The following is a 16,959-nucleotide window of genomic DNA, read 5'->3' as shown; positions in this document are numbered from 1 at the left end:
AACGTATATACCTTCTGAACTTCATGGAATCCCAAGAGCATCTCACCAAATCTAACTTCCGCCGCTTGCTGTGCCTAGAGAAACTAACCTGTTAGTCCTCAGGAAGAGAGCAGTACCGTAGGCTTCCTTCTGCTTCTGTGTCGTATTAACAGATAGAATAACCCTGCCTAGGAGGCATCCCCTCCCCCTCTACAGGAAATAAATGTCATTCGTTCAGGGTGTCCTAACGGAGCGTGTTTGCTGTTTAACCATGTGCATCCTCAGTGTGTGTCAAGTCTTTAACTGTTTTCTAGCATTTCATTTGGATTGGTAGTTTTGGTTTTGCTAAATGTTAATGTTTCCCGCATTTGATGGAACACGTTCTGTGAGAATGCCTTTTGTTTATGATTAACTCACTTGGTAGATGAGAACTCTTATACTAATATAGGAAAAATTCTGTGCTTTTTGACTTACAGTTCTTCACTCCTATCACTTGAAGTACATGCTGATATTGTGTAAACAGTGGAAATTTATCTTAGAACATATCGTTTGGTTGAAGAGCTATCAGATTCTAATAAATGTGCTTGTACTTAAGACAGAAACGAAACTCATGCGGAAACACTGCTCACTTGACTTTATATAACACGATTGCAATAGTCTTCCAGCAAGTTTGGTTTTCAAAGACTTGGAAAATATCACATCACGTTATCTGAATGATCTGAAACAAAATAATTGAATTCCAGATGTAGTTTTTCCCCTTCTTCAGACCATTTTTAGTTCTAAAAATCAGAACATAATGAGTTGAAAAACATCACAAAGTGAACATGAGTGTACATATTTCTTTTATTTATGTAGTGAACTTCCTTTTTCTAGGTGCCCTGAGGTCTGTAACTAAAGCTAATACAGCTTAGCAATATGGCCCATGCCTATATAGAGCAGGTAGGACCTGAGCCCGAGATAAATGGAAGTTTTTTGCCCAAAGCAGTATGGTTGCCACTGAGAAAACCAGCAAACATAGTGGGCGTAGTCTCGGTTCCTGTCTCTGTCTGCGCTCCAGTGTTTCAGCCACACTTCCCTAATGTCTTTTAGTGAAATTCTTATCTCCCCAAAAGAAAGGGGTCAATATGTCAGAGCTTGATTTCCAGTACTAAAAGTCTACTAATTTAGACATCTCATTTTAACTGGCATGGAATACTTGTTTTATTGGAAGTTCCTAGAAAGCATTTTCCAAAGATGCCACATGACTGCCTTGTTATAATGATATTTTTAAATCTCTGTGATTCAGATGTGAATCTGAGAAGCTTCAAGAAGAAAATTCTATTTTGAGAAGTGAAATTACTACTTTAAATGAAGAAGATAGCATTTCTAACTTGAAATTAGGGAAATTAAATGGATCTCAGGAAGAAATGTGGTAAGACATATACTTAAATTTTCTTAGGGCATTTTTGCAAGGACTAAGACTGTTTTGACTTCAACTTTTAAAGCCTAACTCTTCTATTTTCACTGTCCCTTTAGGCAAAAAATAGAAACTGTGAAACAGGAAAAAGCTGCAGTTCAGAAGATGGTTGAAAATTTAAAGAAACAGGTGAGGAGATACTTGGTATTTCCCAGTGTTCTTGATTCTGAAATTTTCTTTTTTAATTTGCAATTTATAAAATTATAGGACATACTACTGGAATCACATGTAGCTAATGATGATAAAGTTGTGAATCCCGAGTTTCAGAATGGAAACTCACCCCATGCGGACTCTAAACTAGGTTTATATTTTTTTGTGAATGTAATAATGTATATATTATTTCTAGATTCTGAGTGTTTAATACAAATTTTATAATCACCCCATGCGGACTCTAAACTAGGTTTACATTTTTTTGTGAATGTAATAATGTATATATTATTTCTAGATTCTGGGTGTTTAATACAAATTTTATAATCAGTGGGAATGGGGAGACAATACTAGCTCTAAATCCAAATCCATGAAATACTAACTCTGTCCCTCACATTCTTTTCAATTGATGTTAGCTCCTTCCTTCATCACCATGACTGAAACCAAAAAGGGAAGGACAGAATTTCACAGATATAGAGTATCAGTATGTCTTTTCGTAGGATTAGAATTGATTCAGATAGCTTGTGCCATTCAAGTGCCCAATTTGTGTAGTCTCATGACATGGGGTTGTGCAGGACAAGGCCATTTAAGAATCTGCCTGAAACAGCCAAAAGACAAGGACATCCTGAGAAAAGAGAATTTTCAGTACTAGAAACAGACAGGGTCTTAACATCCAAAATATATTCTGTGCTCTCACAAATAAGGGGCAAAACCCTGTTGAAAAAACAGATAATTGGTAGGAGTGGTCAAGTAAAGGGGGAAAATACAACATATAAAAAGATAGTTAACCTTATTAGGGAAGTGCAAATAAATTCTTTTTTCATCTTTCAGGTTAGCAAAAATGAAAGATACCATCTAGTCTTTAAAAAGGGGTAAGGATATGAAGGTACTCATACATTTTCGATAGGACTATAAGTTGGTAGCACCATGAGGAAGACATTTTGGGGGTATTCAAACCAGTAATGTAGGTGCATACCTCCTAACCCAGTAGCCCCACTTTTAAGAAAATGACCCAAAATTCAAAATGCTACCCTGTGTAAATGAGTTTTTCAAAAGATTGGTTTGTTTCTTCATAATTAAAAGAATGATAACAAACTTGTATGTCAGTGTGGGAATGGATAAATACATTATGGAATGTCTCAACACAATATGCTAGAGCCACTAAAAAATATAGCTTGTGGTGGTTTCTGAATGCACTGACTTGGAAAGATAAAAGTCTGTGAACTATTACAAGTGGAAAAAGCAGGCTGCCCAAATATCTGAAATGATTCAAATTTCCTTTTGTTATAAAAAGGAGAAAACCTCCACATACATACGAGTTTTGTATGTACATAGAAAACAATCTGGAGGGATAGGTACCCAGCTGTGAACAATGGCAACCCCTGTGGAGTTAGACCAAATGGAGGGTCTGTCGCTTCTTCATACACTTCCCAAGTGGTGGAATTTGTAATAATGAATAACGTATTAAATTCTATTATTAAGGATGTGTTTGTGTACATACGTATGTATAAAACTTTGGTTTTTTTTCCCCTGGGTAGATAGTCTCTCAATCTGTTTTTTAGTAGAATTAGGGCAACTAGTCTTTAAAACTTACTTCCATTTTATTTAGATTTCAGAATTAAAAACCCAAAACCAACAGTTGGATTTGGAAAACACCGAACTTAGCCAAAAGAACTCTCAAAATGAGAAAGAACTGCAAGAACTTAATCAACGTCTGGCAGAAATGCTACGCCAGAAGGATAAAGAGCCAGGGCGCAGTACATTGGAGGAATGGAAACAAGAAAAGTCTAATCTGAAGGAAGAACTGGAACAATGTAAAGTGCAGGTATGGAATGTGGCCACCCTCCAGCCTTCTGGGAGAAAATCTCAAAGCATAAAGCAATGCTTATATTCAATTTCTTTTTTTTTTTTTTAATTTTTTTTTTCAACGTTTATTTATTTTTGGGACAGAGAGAGACAGAGCATGAACGGGGGAGGGGCAGAGAGAGAGGGAGACACAGAATCGGAAACAGGCTCCAGGCTCTGAGCCATCAGCCCAGAGCCCGAGGCGGGGCTCGAACTCACGGACCGCGAGATCGTGACCTGGCTGAAGTCGGACGCTTAACCGACTGCGCCACCCAGGCGCCCCTTATATTCAATTTCTTATATGTAAAGTCTTAAAACAGTATAGTATCAGCAAATGAATAGAGAAGTGGAACAGAAAGTCTAGAATTAAACTCAAATACAAGTGGAAACTTACTATATAACAAATCACTGGGGTAAAGATGGACTTCATAAAGAAGTGGTGCCTGGACAACTCAGTAGACGGTTGGGAACAGATAAAATTAGATCCCTATGGGTGCCTGGGTGACTCAGTCGGTTGAGTATCTGACTCTTGATTTTGGCTCAGATCATGATCTCAGGATCATGAGATCGAGCCCTGCCTTGGGCTCTGTGCTGGGTGTGGAGCCTGCTTAAGATTCTCTCTCTGCCCCTCTCCCATGTGCTCTCTTAAAAAAAAAAAAAAAGATATCTATATCTTATATAGTGCATAAAGATAAAAACTCTAATTGGATTAGAAGCCTAAATATAACAAACAAAACTACGTCTGTACCAGAAGAAAACATGGGCCAATTTGTCTTTAACGTTAGTGTAGAGAAAAGCTATCTATGACCCATAAACCAGAGACCAAAAAAGAAATGATTAAACCAAAAAAGAAATGATTAAATAAAAAAATTTGTGGCCAAAAAAGAAAAAAAAATGCTACAGACAAAGTCAAAAGACATTTCACAAACTGGGGGAAAATATTTATATCCTATATCACAGAAAGTAGGGCTAATGAATAAATCACAAAAAAAGAGATAAAAATGGCCCTGAAGCCCATGAAAAAACTCAAAATCATAATCAGAAAAATGGAAGTAAAAACAATACTGACAGCATCTTTTCTCACCCATGACTTTTTGTTGGCAAGACTTTGGGGAAAGCGGGCACTTTTATATGTTGCTGGGAGTGTAAACTGATATTAGCCTTCTGGAAGGAAATATGCTAATAGTTAACAGAATTACATATGAGCTTACCATTTGTCCCACCAAGCCCATTTCTAGGGATTTACCCTAAAGGTACACCTCCAGCAACATGAATACTCATATGCACGTATACTCAATGTAGCATTGTTTGTAATTGCAAAATATTAGAGACCATCTAGATGTTCATATATAGGAGAGTGCCTGGATAAATGTGGTGGGTACAGTCACACCTTGGGGTAGTACTGTGTAACCATAAAAAAAGAGAAAGAGAGAGGAAAAAAAGAAAGGGAAGGAAGGAAGAGAGGAAGGGAAAGTTGTCTACCAATGTGAAATTATTTCCAGGACACACTGTTACGTGAAAAAGAGAAGCACAAAAGAGTATAGGATGACTCTGTCCATGTAAGAAATAAAGGGATGTTCTAAAATACACCTGCTCATATCCTCACTCATTTGTGTGAAAAATATACAAAAATGATAAACCAGAAACTAAAGAGATGATTACCATAGAAGGTGGGTGGGAAAGGATGGAAGAGAAGAATGGGAAGGTTGTAGAAGGGATGAGGGAAGGGAGTACCACTTCCCTGAGTAGATCTTTTCCCATGGCTCTGACTCTTAAAAGCATAGCTCTTCACATACCCCCAGATAAACACCTAATCGAAACCAATCAAGATGGTGAGGAATACCCACCTGGAACACAAACACTAAGAAATGAACCTAACTATATTGTAAATGGATAACATAATTACGATGGGGAAGAAAAGAATTAAGTAAACTGGAAATGATTATTTTGACTCTATACTGTAGGGCTAAAGAAAAAAAGAAGTGTACACAAACACTAAAATACTCCAGCCAGTGAATGTGTTTCTCGTGGGGGATAAGTCAGTAATTCTGAAACCACTTTGTGTATATTGGAATTGAGCAAATAAGTAAATAGATGATAGGCAACAGACCTGAGGTTCTCACTGTTGGAGAAGGAAGCTGCACGGAGGAAATGGGGGAAGGCTAAACTGAACCCTCTGGTGTTGGACTGGAATTTGAGGCATTAGTATAAACTCAGGTTTCTTAATATATATAGAGAGAGATTGATACAGAGATATAGATGTGTGTATATGTATGGAGTGCCCAGATCTTGTTTCTAAATACCATTTTCTTTTAAAAGAAGCCAGGGCTCCTTGGAAAAATGATTGATTGTAGGGCTAGGGCAGGGAAAATACAAGATGAAAGAAAAAAGTGCTAAAAATAAAATAAAATAGATGGGGTGCGTATCGAGAGGACACAGAACCCCACTTGAAGAGCTCCTCATGGCCAAAGCTGGAATAGTTTGACCAACAAAATAATCATAGTAAAGGATAAAATAAATACAGAATAAAATAAATAGGTATGGATACAAACCGATATTAAAAATTGACTAAATGGGGGAGAATTAACAGCTCTCCCTTAAAGCAGAATTCTGATAAATAAATGTAGAAAGAAAGAAGAAAATAGAAAGTTATCATTAGGCAAACATGAGAGTAGTAACTGTTGTAGACAAAATCCGATAGAAACTACAATTAATAAACAAGTTTAAGGAGAAACACAGTTATCATCGTCTCAACCTGTCTCCCCCAAGAGAAATAACTTTGCAGTGGAGAGACTTGAAAAAATTACCTGAGAAATCATGTTCATGACGTTGAGGTGGACAGTCTTTCAAGAGATAATTTTGGGGGGCACCTGGGTAGCGCCCAACTCTTGGTTTCAGCTCAGGTCGTGGTCTCAAGGTTCATGGGTTTGAGCCCTGGGTCAGTGCAGAGCCAGCCTGGGATTCTCTCTCTCTCCCTCTCTCTCTCTGCCTCTCTCTCTCTCTCTCTGCCTCTCTCTCTCTCTCTCTCTCTCTCTCTCTCTCTCTCAAGGTAAGTAAAAATAAACTTAAAAAAATAGTTTTGGTTCATTCCACTGAATATAATGGTCATAAAAGAGTGTGTCGTTGAATCAGGGGCTAGAGTTTTTTTAATGCTGCCTTGTGTGAACCCAGTAAGTTTCCCTAGGCTAAATGAGTATGTCCACTCTTTGATTTTTTAATTTTTCTTGTTAGTCCTCCACTTTAGTGTCTTCTCTGGAGGCAGAACTGTCTGAAGTGAAAATACAGACTCATATTGTGGAACAGGAGAACCTCCTTCTCAAAGATGAACTGGAGAAAATGAAACAAGTAAGACTGCATGCTGCTGGGAGTGGGTGCAGTGGAGAGGCTCACAGTACATCGTGAACCTGATGGTCTGGCGCTGCCAGCCGCCGGACATCCTTAATACACTGTCCTGTCAACTAGCTCATTGCTTCGTAAAAGCTGAGGGTTTGCAGTACAAGTCCACATATAAGGGCTCCTATCCCTAATCCTCTACATGCTGTTTGAGGTGTGTAACTGACATGTTGTAGACTAAAATTCTATAAATCAGTCACAGCCGCTTCAGTTTAAGAAATTTGTCGCTCTGCTTTCCTCTGGCCGGGTGACAAAGTAATAATAAGTGTCTAAAATGAAAGTGACTTTCTTGCTCATAACTTTAATAACTACTCATCCAGACTGGTGTGACACACACAAAAAGGTACCTCTTTCTCTTTTTTCTTATGGCAAGTATGTGGCATCTATCTTGGGCTAAGGAGCAAATTCTAGAACATTAGCAGGGATGCAGTCTCACTTATGAATTTGGTTTTAAGAAGCCTGTGTCAAAGTTTCAAACAAAGACTTAATTTTAAGTATAAAAGAGGGTTCACCTTAAAGGTATATCCTGAGCATTGTCCTATTTTATTCTTAATTCTGCACTTTTCAGTGAGTACAGGATTTGAGCAATCCTAATTTATAAATAGAATTTCGTTCTGTTTTTTAAAATTGCTTCACTTAAGGTTTACTTCGATATTAGGACATCCTTAGATGATCAGATTCTCTCTTTTGTATCTGTTCAGCCTGTGAGCACAAAGGTGTCCTCTGAATGCTGAAATACTGAGTCTCTAGCACTGAGTTTATGTTTGTGTTGATCTCTAGTTGACTCCTAGAAGTCTTGACTTCCTAATAGGATTGTAAGCCTTCCGGGGAATTTGTGCCTCTCCTAATGCCTAGTACTGGTACCTGAGAGGAGTTCTGTAAGTCAGATGCTGTTCTGCAGAGCAGATCTGTTCTGCCATAACAGAAGCTGTCTGCCTTTATAAACATTCCAAAAGTTGAAGCTCACAGGGCCTTTCTATGGTGCCTAAGTTTTCCAATGTTGTTATTACCAAGTTCTTCCTAATTACCGCGGGCATACTTTTCTCCTTTACCTTTTGAAAATCTGTTGTTCGGTCTTTAAGATGATAATGATGGGCTCCAAATCCATAGCATGGGAAATGCATGTTTTGTGACTTCACTAAGCTAGAGATCAGAAGAGAAGGAGTGGATCTGGGAGTAAGATAGCATGGTGAAGACATCGTTTGGCATGTTTTTACTGTGTAGGTTTTACAGAGGCGGTGGGATAAACAGTGAAGTGGAAAAATGGTGAGCTTTGTCTGCCTTGGGTAGAAAGTTGTTTCACGGCATCTGGGCTCTTTTGGATCACGACAGTAGGATAGTATCAGCCCATTGTTGCTGCCATACGGCATGGACCTAGGAAGTATGTGCTGCTCTGTAGGACATAATACAAGTAAAATCACTTTGTGAGTGAGAAATTATCTGTTGCACAGCAAAGAAACACAAGTAGCATCAGCAGAAGCCACATGCCAGCCTGCACACCCGAAATGGTACCAGGCTTTGTGAGGTTCTGGGGATGAGGAAGCAAGGTAGAGAGCAAAGGAGAAAGATCCTTTAGTAAACCAGTGTCTCGGTACTTTAAAATACATTGTCCTATGTCCTTCTGACTTTAGATTTGTAAGGTGTGCTGTATTTGTTCTCAGTTGAAGACAAGATTCAACCCTTAAAGTCTATTTTGTCATATTATTCTAAAGCTAAATGTGTGAAAGAACTGAAGGTATAAAGTAGAGATATGGCCACAAAATCTTAATGATAATGAAGAACTGAAAATATGGAAGTCAAATGAAACAGAGGGAAATTAAAAATACATGGACTATGGGAAAGGGTAAAGCCGTGTAAGAAACAATCGGTCTCTTTGAAGCAGTCATTGGGGGGAGGTAGAAATCACTCCCATACCCTGGGACATTTAGCAATATCTAGGGCCATTTTTGTTTTTCACAACTGGCGTGTGGAGAGAGGGGTGCTATGGACATCTAAAAGCCAGAGATGCTGCTAACCATCCTCCAGTACACAGAAAGGCCCCCCAGAATGTCAGTCCTAGTAAGGCTGATACTGAAATGGAACGGAAACAGCCTTTGGTTTGCCTTGATTCCAGTGGAGAGGAGGAAGCCAATGTGTCCGCATTAGCATTTTACTAAGCCAGGCAATTTTGGCCTCTTCCAAAGGGAAGGACCCATGAACAAAGTGAAAAACGCTGATTGTTTTAGCTTTAAACTTGTCTTTTGTTGATACACAGTCCTTGGTTCATGCCAGTTCTATACTCTTGACTGAGATTGCTGAAAAAGATTTTTTTTCTAGTTAAAAAAGCATGAGGAAAATGTATGGTGCTATGTATGTACACATGTTAAATTGATGACAGAATGGCAGTATGTCACTTATTTTCCCCTGAAGGTGCAACGGAAGCTAGGACCGTTACGTAACAGTATGTGTCTGCTTGAATCTATCTGAGCAGACATTTTGGCAGTCAGTTGGAGAATGGAGAGAATCGAGTAGGGAACATTTTGTTAAATTTAATTATAGTTCCTTAGAGTTTATATGTCCTCTGAAATATCTATGTAGATAGGGAAATAGCAGCAGCCATGAAAACGCCCTGTTTATAAATACCTCTTTATAAATACAGCCATGAGACACAATGGGATTGTTGATCTCTTACAGCTGCACAGATGTCCTGATCTTGGTGACTTCCAGCAAAAACTTGCTAGTGTTCTCAGCTACAATGAAAAACTTCTGGAAGAAAAGGAGGCTCTCAGTGAAGAACTAAAGAGCTGTGTGGATAAGGTAGGAAACAGAAGACTTTTTACCATCACCATACAGTGTATACCATAGTGAGCATTTCTCTATGTCCAGTGGCACTCAGCAGTCCCGTTTTAGCCTAATCGTTCCACCATCTCCTGGAATAGCATTTCAGCAGGCCTTATGTGCCCTCTGAATTTCTGAGGTCAGGATTTTAACAGGAGGCTAACTTTGTTTAATAATGATATTATTAAATATAGTAATATACAGTTTGCCTCATTTTAATATATAGCCATGCTACTTAATATATAAATAAGTATTGTCGCGTATAATACTCTGAGATCTATTACATAGACACACGCTTTTTTTTCTATCATATTTTCCCTAGCAAATCCCACAACACTGCTTTCGCCCCACCTGCCTTAGTAGGCATTCCATGTTTTCCTATTATGGTACACTCTTGAGTCTAATTGCCTCCCGGCCTACCGCTTCTCACCCGCAATGAGGCAATGAGAGAGAAAAATGGAAACCACCAAAGAAAACAGACTCTTCAAAATTAAAGGTAGAAAAGGGAGTCAGGAAAATGTCTGTGTTTTACTTTGCCCTGCTCCCACATGGCGCTTATCTTTTCAGCCTCTGTGGAGATGCATAAATTGAGGCTAGATATGTTTGCAAACATGCCTACTATCTCTTTTCCTTTCCTGAAACAGTTGGCAAAATCAAGTCTTTTAGAGCACAGAATTGCTACTATGAAGCAAGAACAGAAATCTTGGGAACACCAGAGTGAAACCTTAAAGTCACAACTAGAGGCTTCACAGGAAAAGGTATGTGGCCAACTGTTGTTTTCACCTGTACAGTTAATATTTTCCTATGTATTCCAACAGAATTCCTAGTAGGAAGAATATTCCAGATAGAATGGGCCTAAGAGGGTTCATAATGATTCAATTTGATTAATACTTGTCATATGCTTATAGTGTGAGGAAACTTGAACAGTTCCCTCAGAGTTCATTATTATGAGATTACCTCATCATTATGAGATTACTTATAAAAGCTTAAGAATACTGTGTAGAAATGACTGCTTGTTTCTGATTTAGAAAAAGGATTTCTAAGGCATGTTCATGCCCTGTTATGATACCTATCAACATTGCTTTTACAAATTTAGATTATTTTTAACTAAATAGATACTGGGGCACCTGGGTGGCTCATTCGGTTAAGCATCCAACTCTTGATTTTAGCTCAAGTTGTGGCCTCATGGTTCATGGGATTGAGCTAGCTTTTGTCATGCCAGCTGGTACTCACTGGTTCTGTAAGATATCACTTGGTCATATACCAGATGACTGTGTTAGCGACACCTTGCTCCAGGACATAGCTCATCATTGCTCTAAATATAACATCCTGTAAATATACATAATAACTGGGGTCTCCACGAGGCTACTAAAAAGAGCTGGATATAGTAAATACAAGGGACCTTGGAATTCTCTTATCTTAGCTCATTCATTCCTGGACATGCTGTAGGTGAGACCGTGAGGATCTGCATCACAGTGTAAGATTTTTCTCATGATGCAGGTTCAGAGTTTAGAAGACACCCTACAGAATGTGAACCTGCAAATGTCCCTGATTAAATCTGACCTACGAGTGACTCAGCAGGAAAAGGAGGCTTTGAAACAAGAAGTGACGTCTTTATATAAACAACTTCAGAATGCTGGTGACAAGGTAATTTCTTTTTTATTGAGGTATAACTTTATACAGTTAAGTGCACAGATTTTAAGTCTGTAACTTGAATATTTTTATGGATGTGTGTGTTTACATAAATATATAGTTGATCCCTGAATGACACAGGGGTTAGGAGCCCCGGCCCCCTGTACGGTCAGACATCCACCTAAAACTTCTGACTCCTCCAAAACTTAATTACTAATAGTTAGGCCTACTGTTTACTGGAGGCCTTACCAATAATATAAACAATTAACACATATTTTAGGTATTATATATATTATGTACTGTATCCTTATAATAAAGCTAGAGAAAATACAATACTGTCTCAAAAAAAAAAAAATCTCCACATAAGTGGATTCGTGCAGTTCAAACCTATGTTGTTCACATGTATATTTTCCATACCTATGTATGTGCATAAATTTATATTTGTGTAAACACCTCCTATCTCAAAATATAGAATATTGCCAGCACCCAGCAGGCTCTCATGTCTCCCCTCCAGTCGATAACCATAAGGGAACCACTTTTTGACCCTCTGCCACCATAGGTTAGGGATGCCTTTTTCTGAACTTCATATAAATGGAAGCATAGTGACAAGGTTACGTTTTGTGTTGCGCAGGTCAGGAGACCACGCTGAGTTATTTTGCGGTAACAAAAACACTCTTGATGTTATATAAAGTGTATCTCATTTTAATATATCAAAATGCTATTTTGTGTGCTTATATAAATTAGAAATGGTATTATAGATGTCAGCCTTGTGGAGATATTAAGATTTTGTCCTACCATAAAAGTAGGACAGTTATTTTAATCCAGTTATATCTTGGTGATACTTTTTATTTTACACACACACACACACACACACACACACACACACGCACACACATTTTTAAGCAGGCTCCACGCCCAACGTGGAGCTCAACTCATGACCCTAAGACCAAGAGTCTCACACTCTACCTACTGAGCCAGCCAGGAACCTCCTCTTTATTTTTTTTAAAAAGAAAAATAGTTCTTTCCATTTTAAAAAATTATTTCTGGGCTGACATTTTTCTCAAAATGAGATTGTAACTTTTTCTTTTTCATGGTTTAGCTTAAAACACAAAAGGCTTACCTACTTGTTACCTTTTTTAAAACATTTTCCAGAATCCAAAAAATCACTTTGGTAGCATAAAGCATATTCCTGAGTTCAGGGCTCAATTACATGGACAGTATGTGCTTTGGATTCTAAAAAAGGATATGATTGCATATGGGAAAAATGAAAGAGTTTAGCTTGTGAAAGCTTTCAAGTTAGCAGTGCATCTTGAAGTTTCCTCTGTGTTCTGTTAACCAAAAGAATAGTGATCTGGGTTCAAAGCATTAACTTGATAAGTTGAAGCAATTTTTAAGGCCACCAATCTCTACGCACTTGGGTTCTATATAGAATCGACTTGCCCTACAGTCATCTTTGCTGTTAGACTTGATGGGACTATTTTGCTGAAGATCATTTTAAACAAAGAAGTTTCCAAACCTTTTTTTAAGTCACACCCCCCAAATACGGTATGTATGTGTGTATATAGACACATACACACACACACACACACACACACACACACACACACCATACACTCACCCCCATTAGAAGATATGAAGAATGAAAGGTACTTCCTAAGAATTATTGTCATTGAGTAAATACACTCAAAACAGAAATCAGCTTGTTTTTAAGGCTTAACTCTTCAATTTGCTCTTAAGAACTGGGCCCCAGAAATAGCCACCTTCCATAACCAGCAGCAAAGGCCTTCTTGGGACCAGATGGATCATCTGATGAAGGAGGAACAACAGCTGCTTTGGCAAGAGAACGAGAGACTCCAAACTGTGGTGCGGAACACCAAAGCAGAACTCACGCACTCACGGGACAAGGTAACGAAAAGCGGCACATGGTGACATACGTTTGAAAATAGTGTGGTATAAAAATGAACGTTTGATAGGACTGAAATGGGTCTAGGGTATGGATTTGAGTATTCTGCTATGGCAGACTTACTTTAAGAATGCGTAATTTATCATTTACTTGCAAATAATTTTATCCTGATATGTTTATAAAATATTTTGTTTCATTTTGTGTAATCAGTTCTATACTAAAATCAATGATTTTAATCCTGACTTTCAATACAGACTCATGAGAATTATGGTAACTATGTATTCTTCATTTAAATAGACTAGCTGTCAAGACTGATAGTACAAAGTGGCAAAATTGGACTGCATCTTTTTGGGCTAACTCCTTGTAAGAGAAAAAGTACCCCTTTTTAAAGATTCAGCCTTTTAAGGTTAGAATGGTCTCTGAAGATGATCTTTTCCAACCACTAAACTGATGTTTATATATAGTCTTTACTTTTGCTAAGTAGTTGACCAACTATGCTTAACCTATGCTTAAACATTTCTCTTAAGGAAGAACTCTCTGAAGAGCCACAGATAGCAATTTAGAACACCTACTCTGTGCCAGAAACTCTGCTATTGCTAAAGTTATAGCGTTGAACAAGACAGACCTGGTCGCTGTCCTCATGGAACTTGTTGGTGTGGATACATGGTTTCAGGTGTGGACAGTCCAATATAAAATTGATGGGACTGTCACCTCACTGACTCCTAAAAGCCATGCTCATGTCAGAGAGCAAGTGCCTAGGACTATGTCTGTTTTCCTGACAGCCACGTCACCCTGTGGACGCCCAGTGATTTGGTAGATCCAGACGTCCTCTATTCTCTGGTCTTTACAGTGTTGGGTTTTTAGACCCAACCAGACTAAAAACAGATTTACCTAGAAGGATCTTTTGCAATCCAAAAAAAAGCAGACTTAAAGAATTGGCAGACTTGGGGCGCCTGAGTGGCTCAGTCGGTTAAATGTCCAACTTTGGCTCAGGTCATGATCTCGCAGTTTGTGAGTTCGAGCCCCGTGTCGGGCTCTGTGCTGACAGCTCGGAGCCTGGAGCCTGCTTGAGATTCTGTGTCTCCCTCTCTCTGCCCCCCGCCCCTCACTCTCTGAAATATAAAGAAACATTAACAAAATTTAAAAAAAATTGGCAGACTTGACTGGGAAAAAAAAGTGTTTTTAATACAACAGAACCCAAGTACTGAATAAAAACTTTCCTTATGTTCTTTTTTTGTTCTTCCTCCTCACTGGATGACTATCTTAACATTTCTTCCTCTTACATATGTTGTTATTAGGTCCGTCAACTGGAATCAAACCTTCTTCCCCCTAAGCACCAAAAACATCTAAACTCATCAGGTACGGTGAGGCCTACAGAGCAAGAGAAGTTGAGCTTAAAGAGAGAGTGTGAACAGTTTCAAAAGGAACGATCACCTACTAATAGGAAGGTGAGTTTTGAGAGTTTATATGTGTCAACATCCTTACTGTGATGTGTCTCTAAGTGTATGTTTCTTTCCCTGCATGCTTCCAAGGAAGTGATCACAATGGTATATTTTGGTTCTTCCTTATATGTATGTTTTTGTAATCTGGTCAAATAGTATTATAGTTCTTTATGATTGAGTGGTGGTTGCAAAGGAGCAGTTAACTTTAAGCATTCATAATGAAGATGGTTAATCATCTTTAGCAGTATTACAGCCCTTTTAATTTTTTTCTAGTATTTATTTACCTTTGAGAGACAGAGACTGAGCACACATGGCGAAGGGGCAGAGAGGGAGACATAGAATCCGAAGCAGGCTCCAGGCTCTGAGCTGTGAGCACAGAGCCCAATGTGTGTCAGCACAGAACCCATGAACCGCGAGATCATAACCTGAGCCATAGTCAGACGCTCAACCGAGTGCCCCACAGCCCTTTTAAGTTAGCAAAATAGATGTACTTTAAAATATATATATCCTGAATATCAGGAACATCTTCATATGGTCTGTGTTAGTTATCTATTGCTGTGCAACAAATTAAAAGAACAAACATTTGTTGTCTCCTTTTCTGTGGGCCGGGAATTCAGAAGCAGCTTAGCTGAGTGGTTCTGGCTCAGGGTCTCTCATGAGGTTGTGGTCCAGCTATCAGCTGGGACTACATTTATCTGAAGGCTTCACTGGTACTAGAAGATCCACGTCCAAGTTCAGTAATATTACAGGAAGAGGCTCTGTTTCTTGCTGGCTGATTACCAGAGGCCTCACGTCCTCACCACCGGGGCCTTTTCTCAGGACATGGCAGTGAGTGAGAGGAGAGAGAGAGAGAGAGAAATTCCAAAAGATCACTATAAAAAGCTGTAGTGCCTTTTCTAAGCTAATCCTTGGAAGGGACACACCATCATTTCTGCTGTCTTCAGTTGGTCACATAGACCAAGGGTGTGAACACCATGGGTGGACATCAGTAGGGACCATGTTGGAGGGGGGCTACCATGTGGTTAAGTCTCTAGAGCAACTTTTGCTTTCTGTACTTGGTTCCCTGAAGTAAGAGATATAAGACCAGTGCTACCCTGGGAGTTCTTGTCCCTTGTTTTTCTTTCTTCCTTCTTCCCAACCAAAACTCAGAGTGGTCACTGTTACCTTTCTCTTCTGAAAATTATGGTTTGTGTAAAAATCTGGGAAGAATGATGAACAATCATTTGTTTCTGTCACAAAAATGTTATGAAAATTTTAAGTTTGTGAAAGTTAATGACCATAGGTGGTAAGAAGACTGGTTTGTGCTCTAAAGCCAAAATGCCATTTAATTTTAGGTACATTCAAGTACATTTTTCAGAAAGATAAAGGGTTTCATCCAGCTGCTCACTGAGAGAAAAGTCTAATGATAGGTTTTAACTTGAAAAGATTACTCTTCTGTTCAAAAATTCTTGCTACTCTCCTCAGCTCTTTTTGATAGAAACCAAAATCAGCCTTCTATACAAGTGTCCTGTATTTCTACTTAGCAATATTCCGAATTCCTGGGTCAGGTAGCTCATTAGATTCTTCCTGCAATAGAGAATTCCAAAACTGGATACTCATAAAATCTTCAAATTTAGTCTTTAAAATTGAGAAAGGAGTTCTATAAAGCAGGTTTTATGTACTCTGTTTTATTTTTTATTTTTTTTTTCAACGTTTATTTATTTTTGGGACAGAGAGAGACAGAGCATGAACGGGGGAGGGGCAGAGAGAGAGGGAGACACAGAATCAGAAACAGGCTCCAGGCTCTGAGCCATCAGCCCAGAGCCTAACGCGGGGCTCGAACTCACAGACCGCGAGATCGTGACCTGGCTGAAGTCGGACGCTTAACCGACTGCGCCACCCAGGCGCCCCATTATGTACTCTGTTTTAAACCCGACTTAAACTTTGCCTTAAGACAGTGTTTTCCCCACCGATCCATCATAGAGGATCATGAAAGTGATGTAGTGAAAACTTCTACCTTTTTTATTAATAAAATGTGCTGGAAAATATCAGAGTACATGGTTCATGGTAAGGATAAATATTTCATGAAATTTTCTTTCAGTGATATGTACTTATAACTGATGATGTGTATATATGTACTTATGGGTGTGAGTTTATGTCCTGGGTGTGTTTCTTACAGTGAGTGACACTAAAGTTTGCAAGCCAGGTGCCTTACGGCATCTGTTCTATGTAAGCAGTGATGATGAAAAACTAGACTAAATGTAATTGATGCACTGAATCATAGTGCTGTTTTCCTTTGCTGAATGATCTTTGCTTTCTTCTAAGGGGTGAGATTTCTGACTAGCATGAATTTGTCAAAATAAAGA

General features: G+C 38.7%; 1 protein-coding gene and 1 long non-coding RNA gene across 11 annotated transcripts in view; one reads left to right on the top strand and one right to left on the bottom strand.

Moving 5' to 3' along the window:
* The window catches only part of NIN (ninein), a 99,085-nt gene that overhangs the window by 68,349 nt on the left and 13,777 nt on the right, over positions 1–16,959 (top strand). For all 10 annotated transcript variants that reach the window (XM_043556120.1, XM_043556117.1, XM_043556121.1 and 7 more), the window contains 9 exons: positions 1,265–1,390; positions 1,495–1,564; positions 3,192–3,407; positions 6,659–6,772; positions 9,494–9,616; positions 10,282–10,395; positions 11,138–11,284; positions 13,007–13,174; positions 14,471–14,620. In XM_043556120.1, coding sequence (XP_043412055.1) covers positions 1,265–1,390; positions 1,495–1,564; positions 3,192–3,407; positions 6,659–6,772; positions 9,494–9,616; positions 10,282–10,395; positions 11,138–11,284; positions 13,007–13,174; positions 14,471–14,620 — 1,228 coding nt within the window. The remainder of the gene's footprint in view (positions 1–1,264; positions 1,391–1,494; positions 1,565–3,191; positions 3,408–6,658; positions 6,773–9,493; positions 9,617–10,281; positions 10,396–11,137; positions 11,285–13,006; positions 13,175–14,470; positions 14,621–16,959) is intronic.
* LOC122469077 lies at positions 8,011–9,550 on the bottom strand. The gene is made up of 2 exons (XR_006293378.1): positions 9,443–9,550; positions 8,011–8,213 (listed from the first exon to the last, which is right to left on the bottom strand). It is a non-coding gene; the product is annotated as an uncharacterized LOC122469077 (long non-coding RNA).

This window comes from Prionailurus bengalensis, chromosome B3, assembly GCF_016509475.1.
Source record: "Prionailurus bengalensis isolate Pbe53 chromosome B3, Fcat_Pben_1.1_paternal_pri, whole genome shotgun sequence".
Taxonomy (NCBI): domain Eukaryota; kingdom Metazoa; phylum Chordata; class Mammalia; order Carnivora; family Felidae; genus Prionailurus; species Prionailurus bengalensis.
Note: the sequence above shows the minus strand (reverse complement) of the source record. Positions and strands in the feature narration are given on the sequence as shown.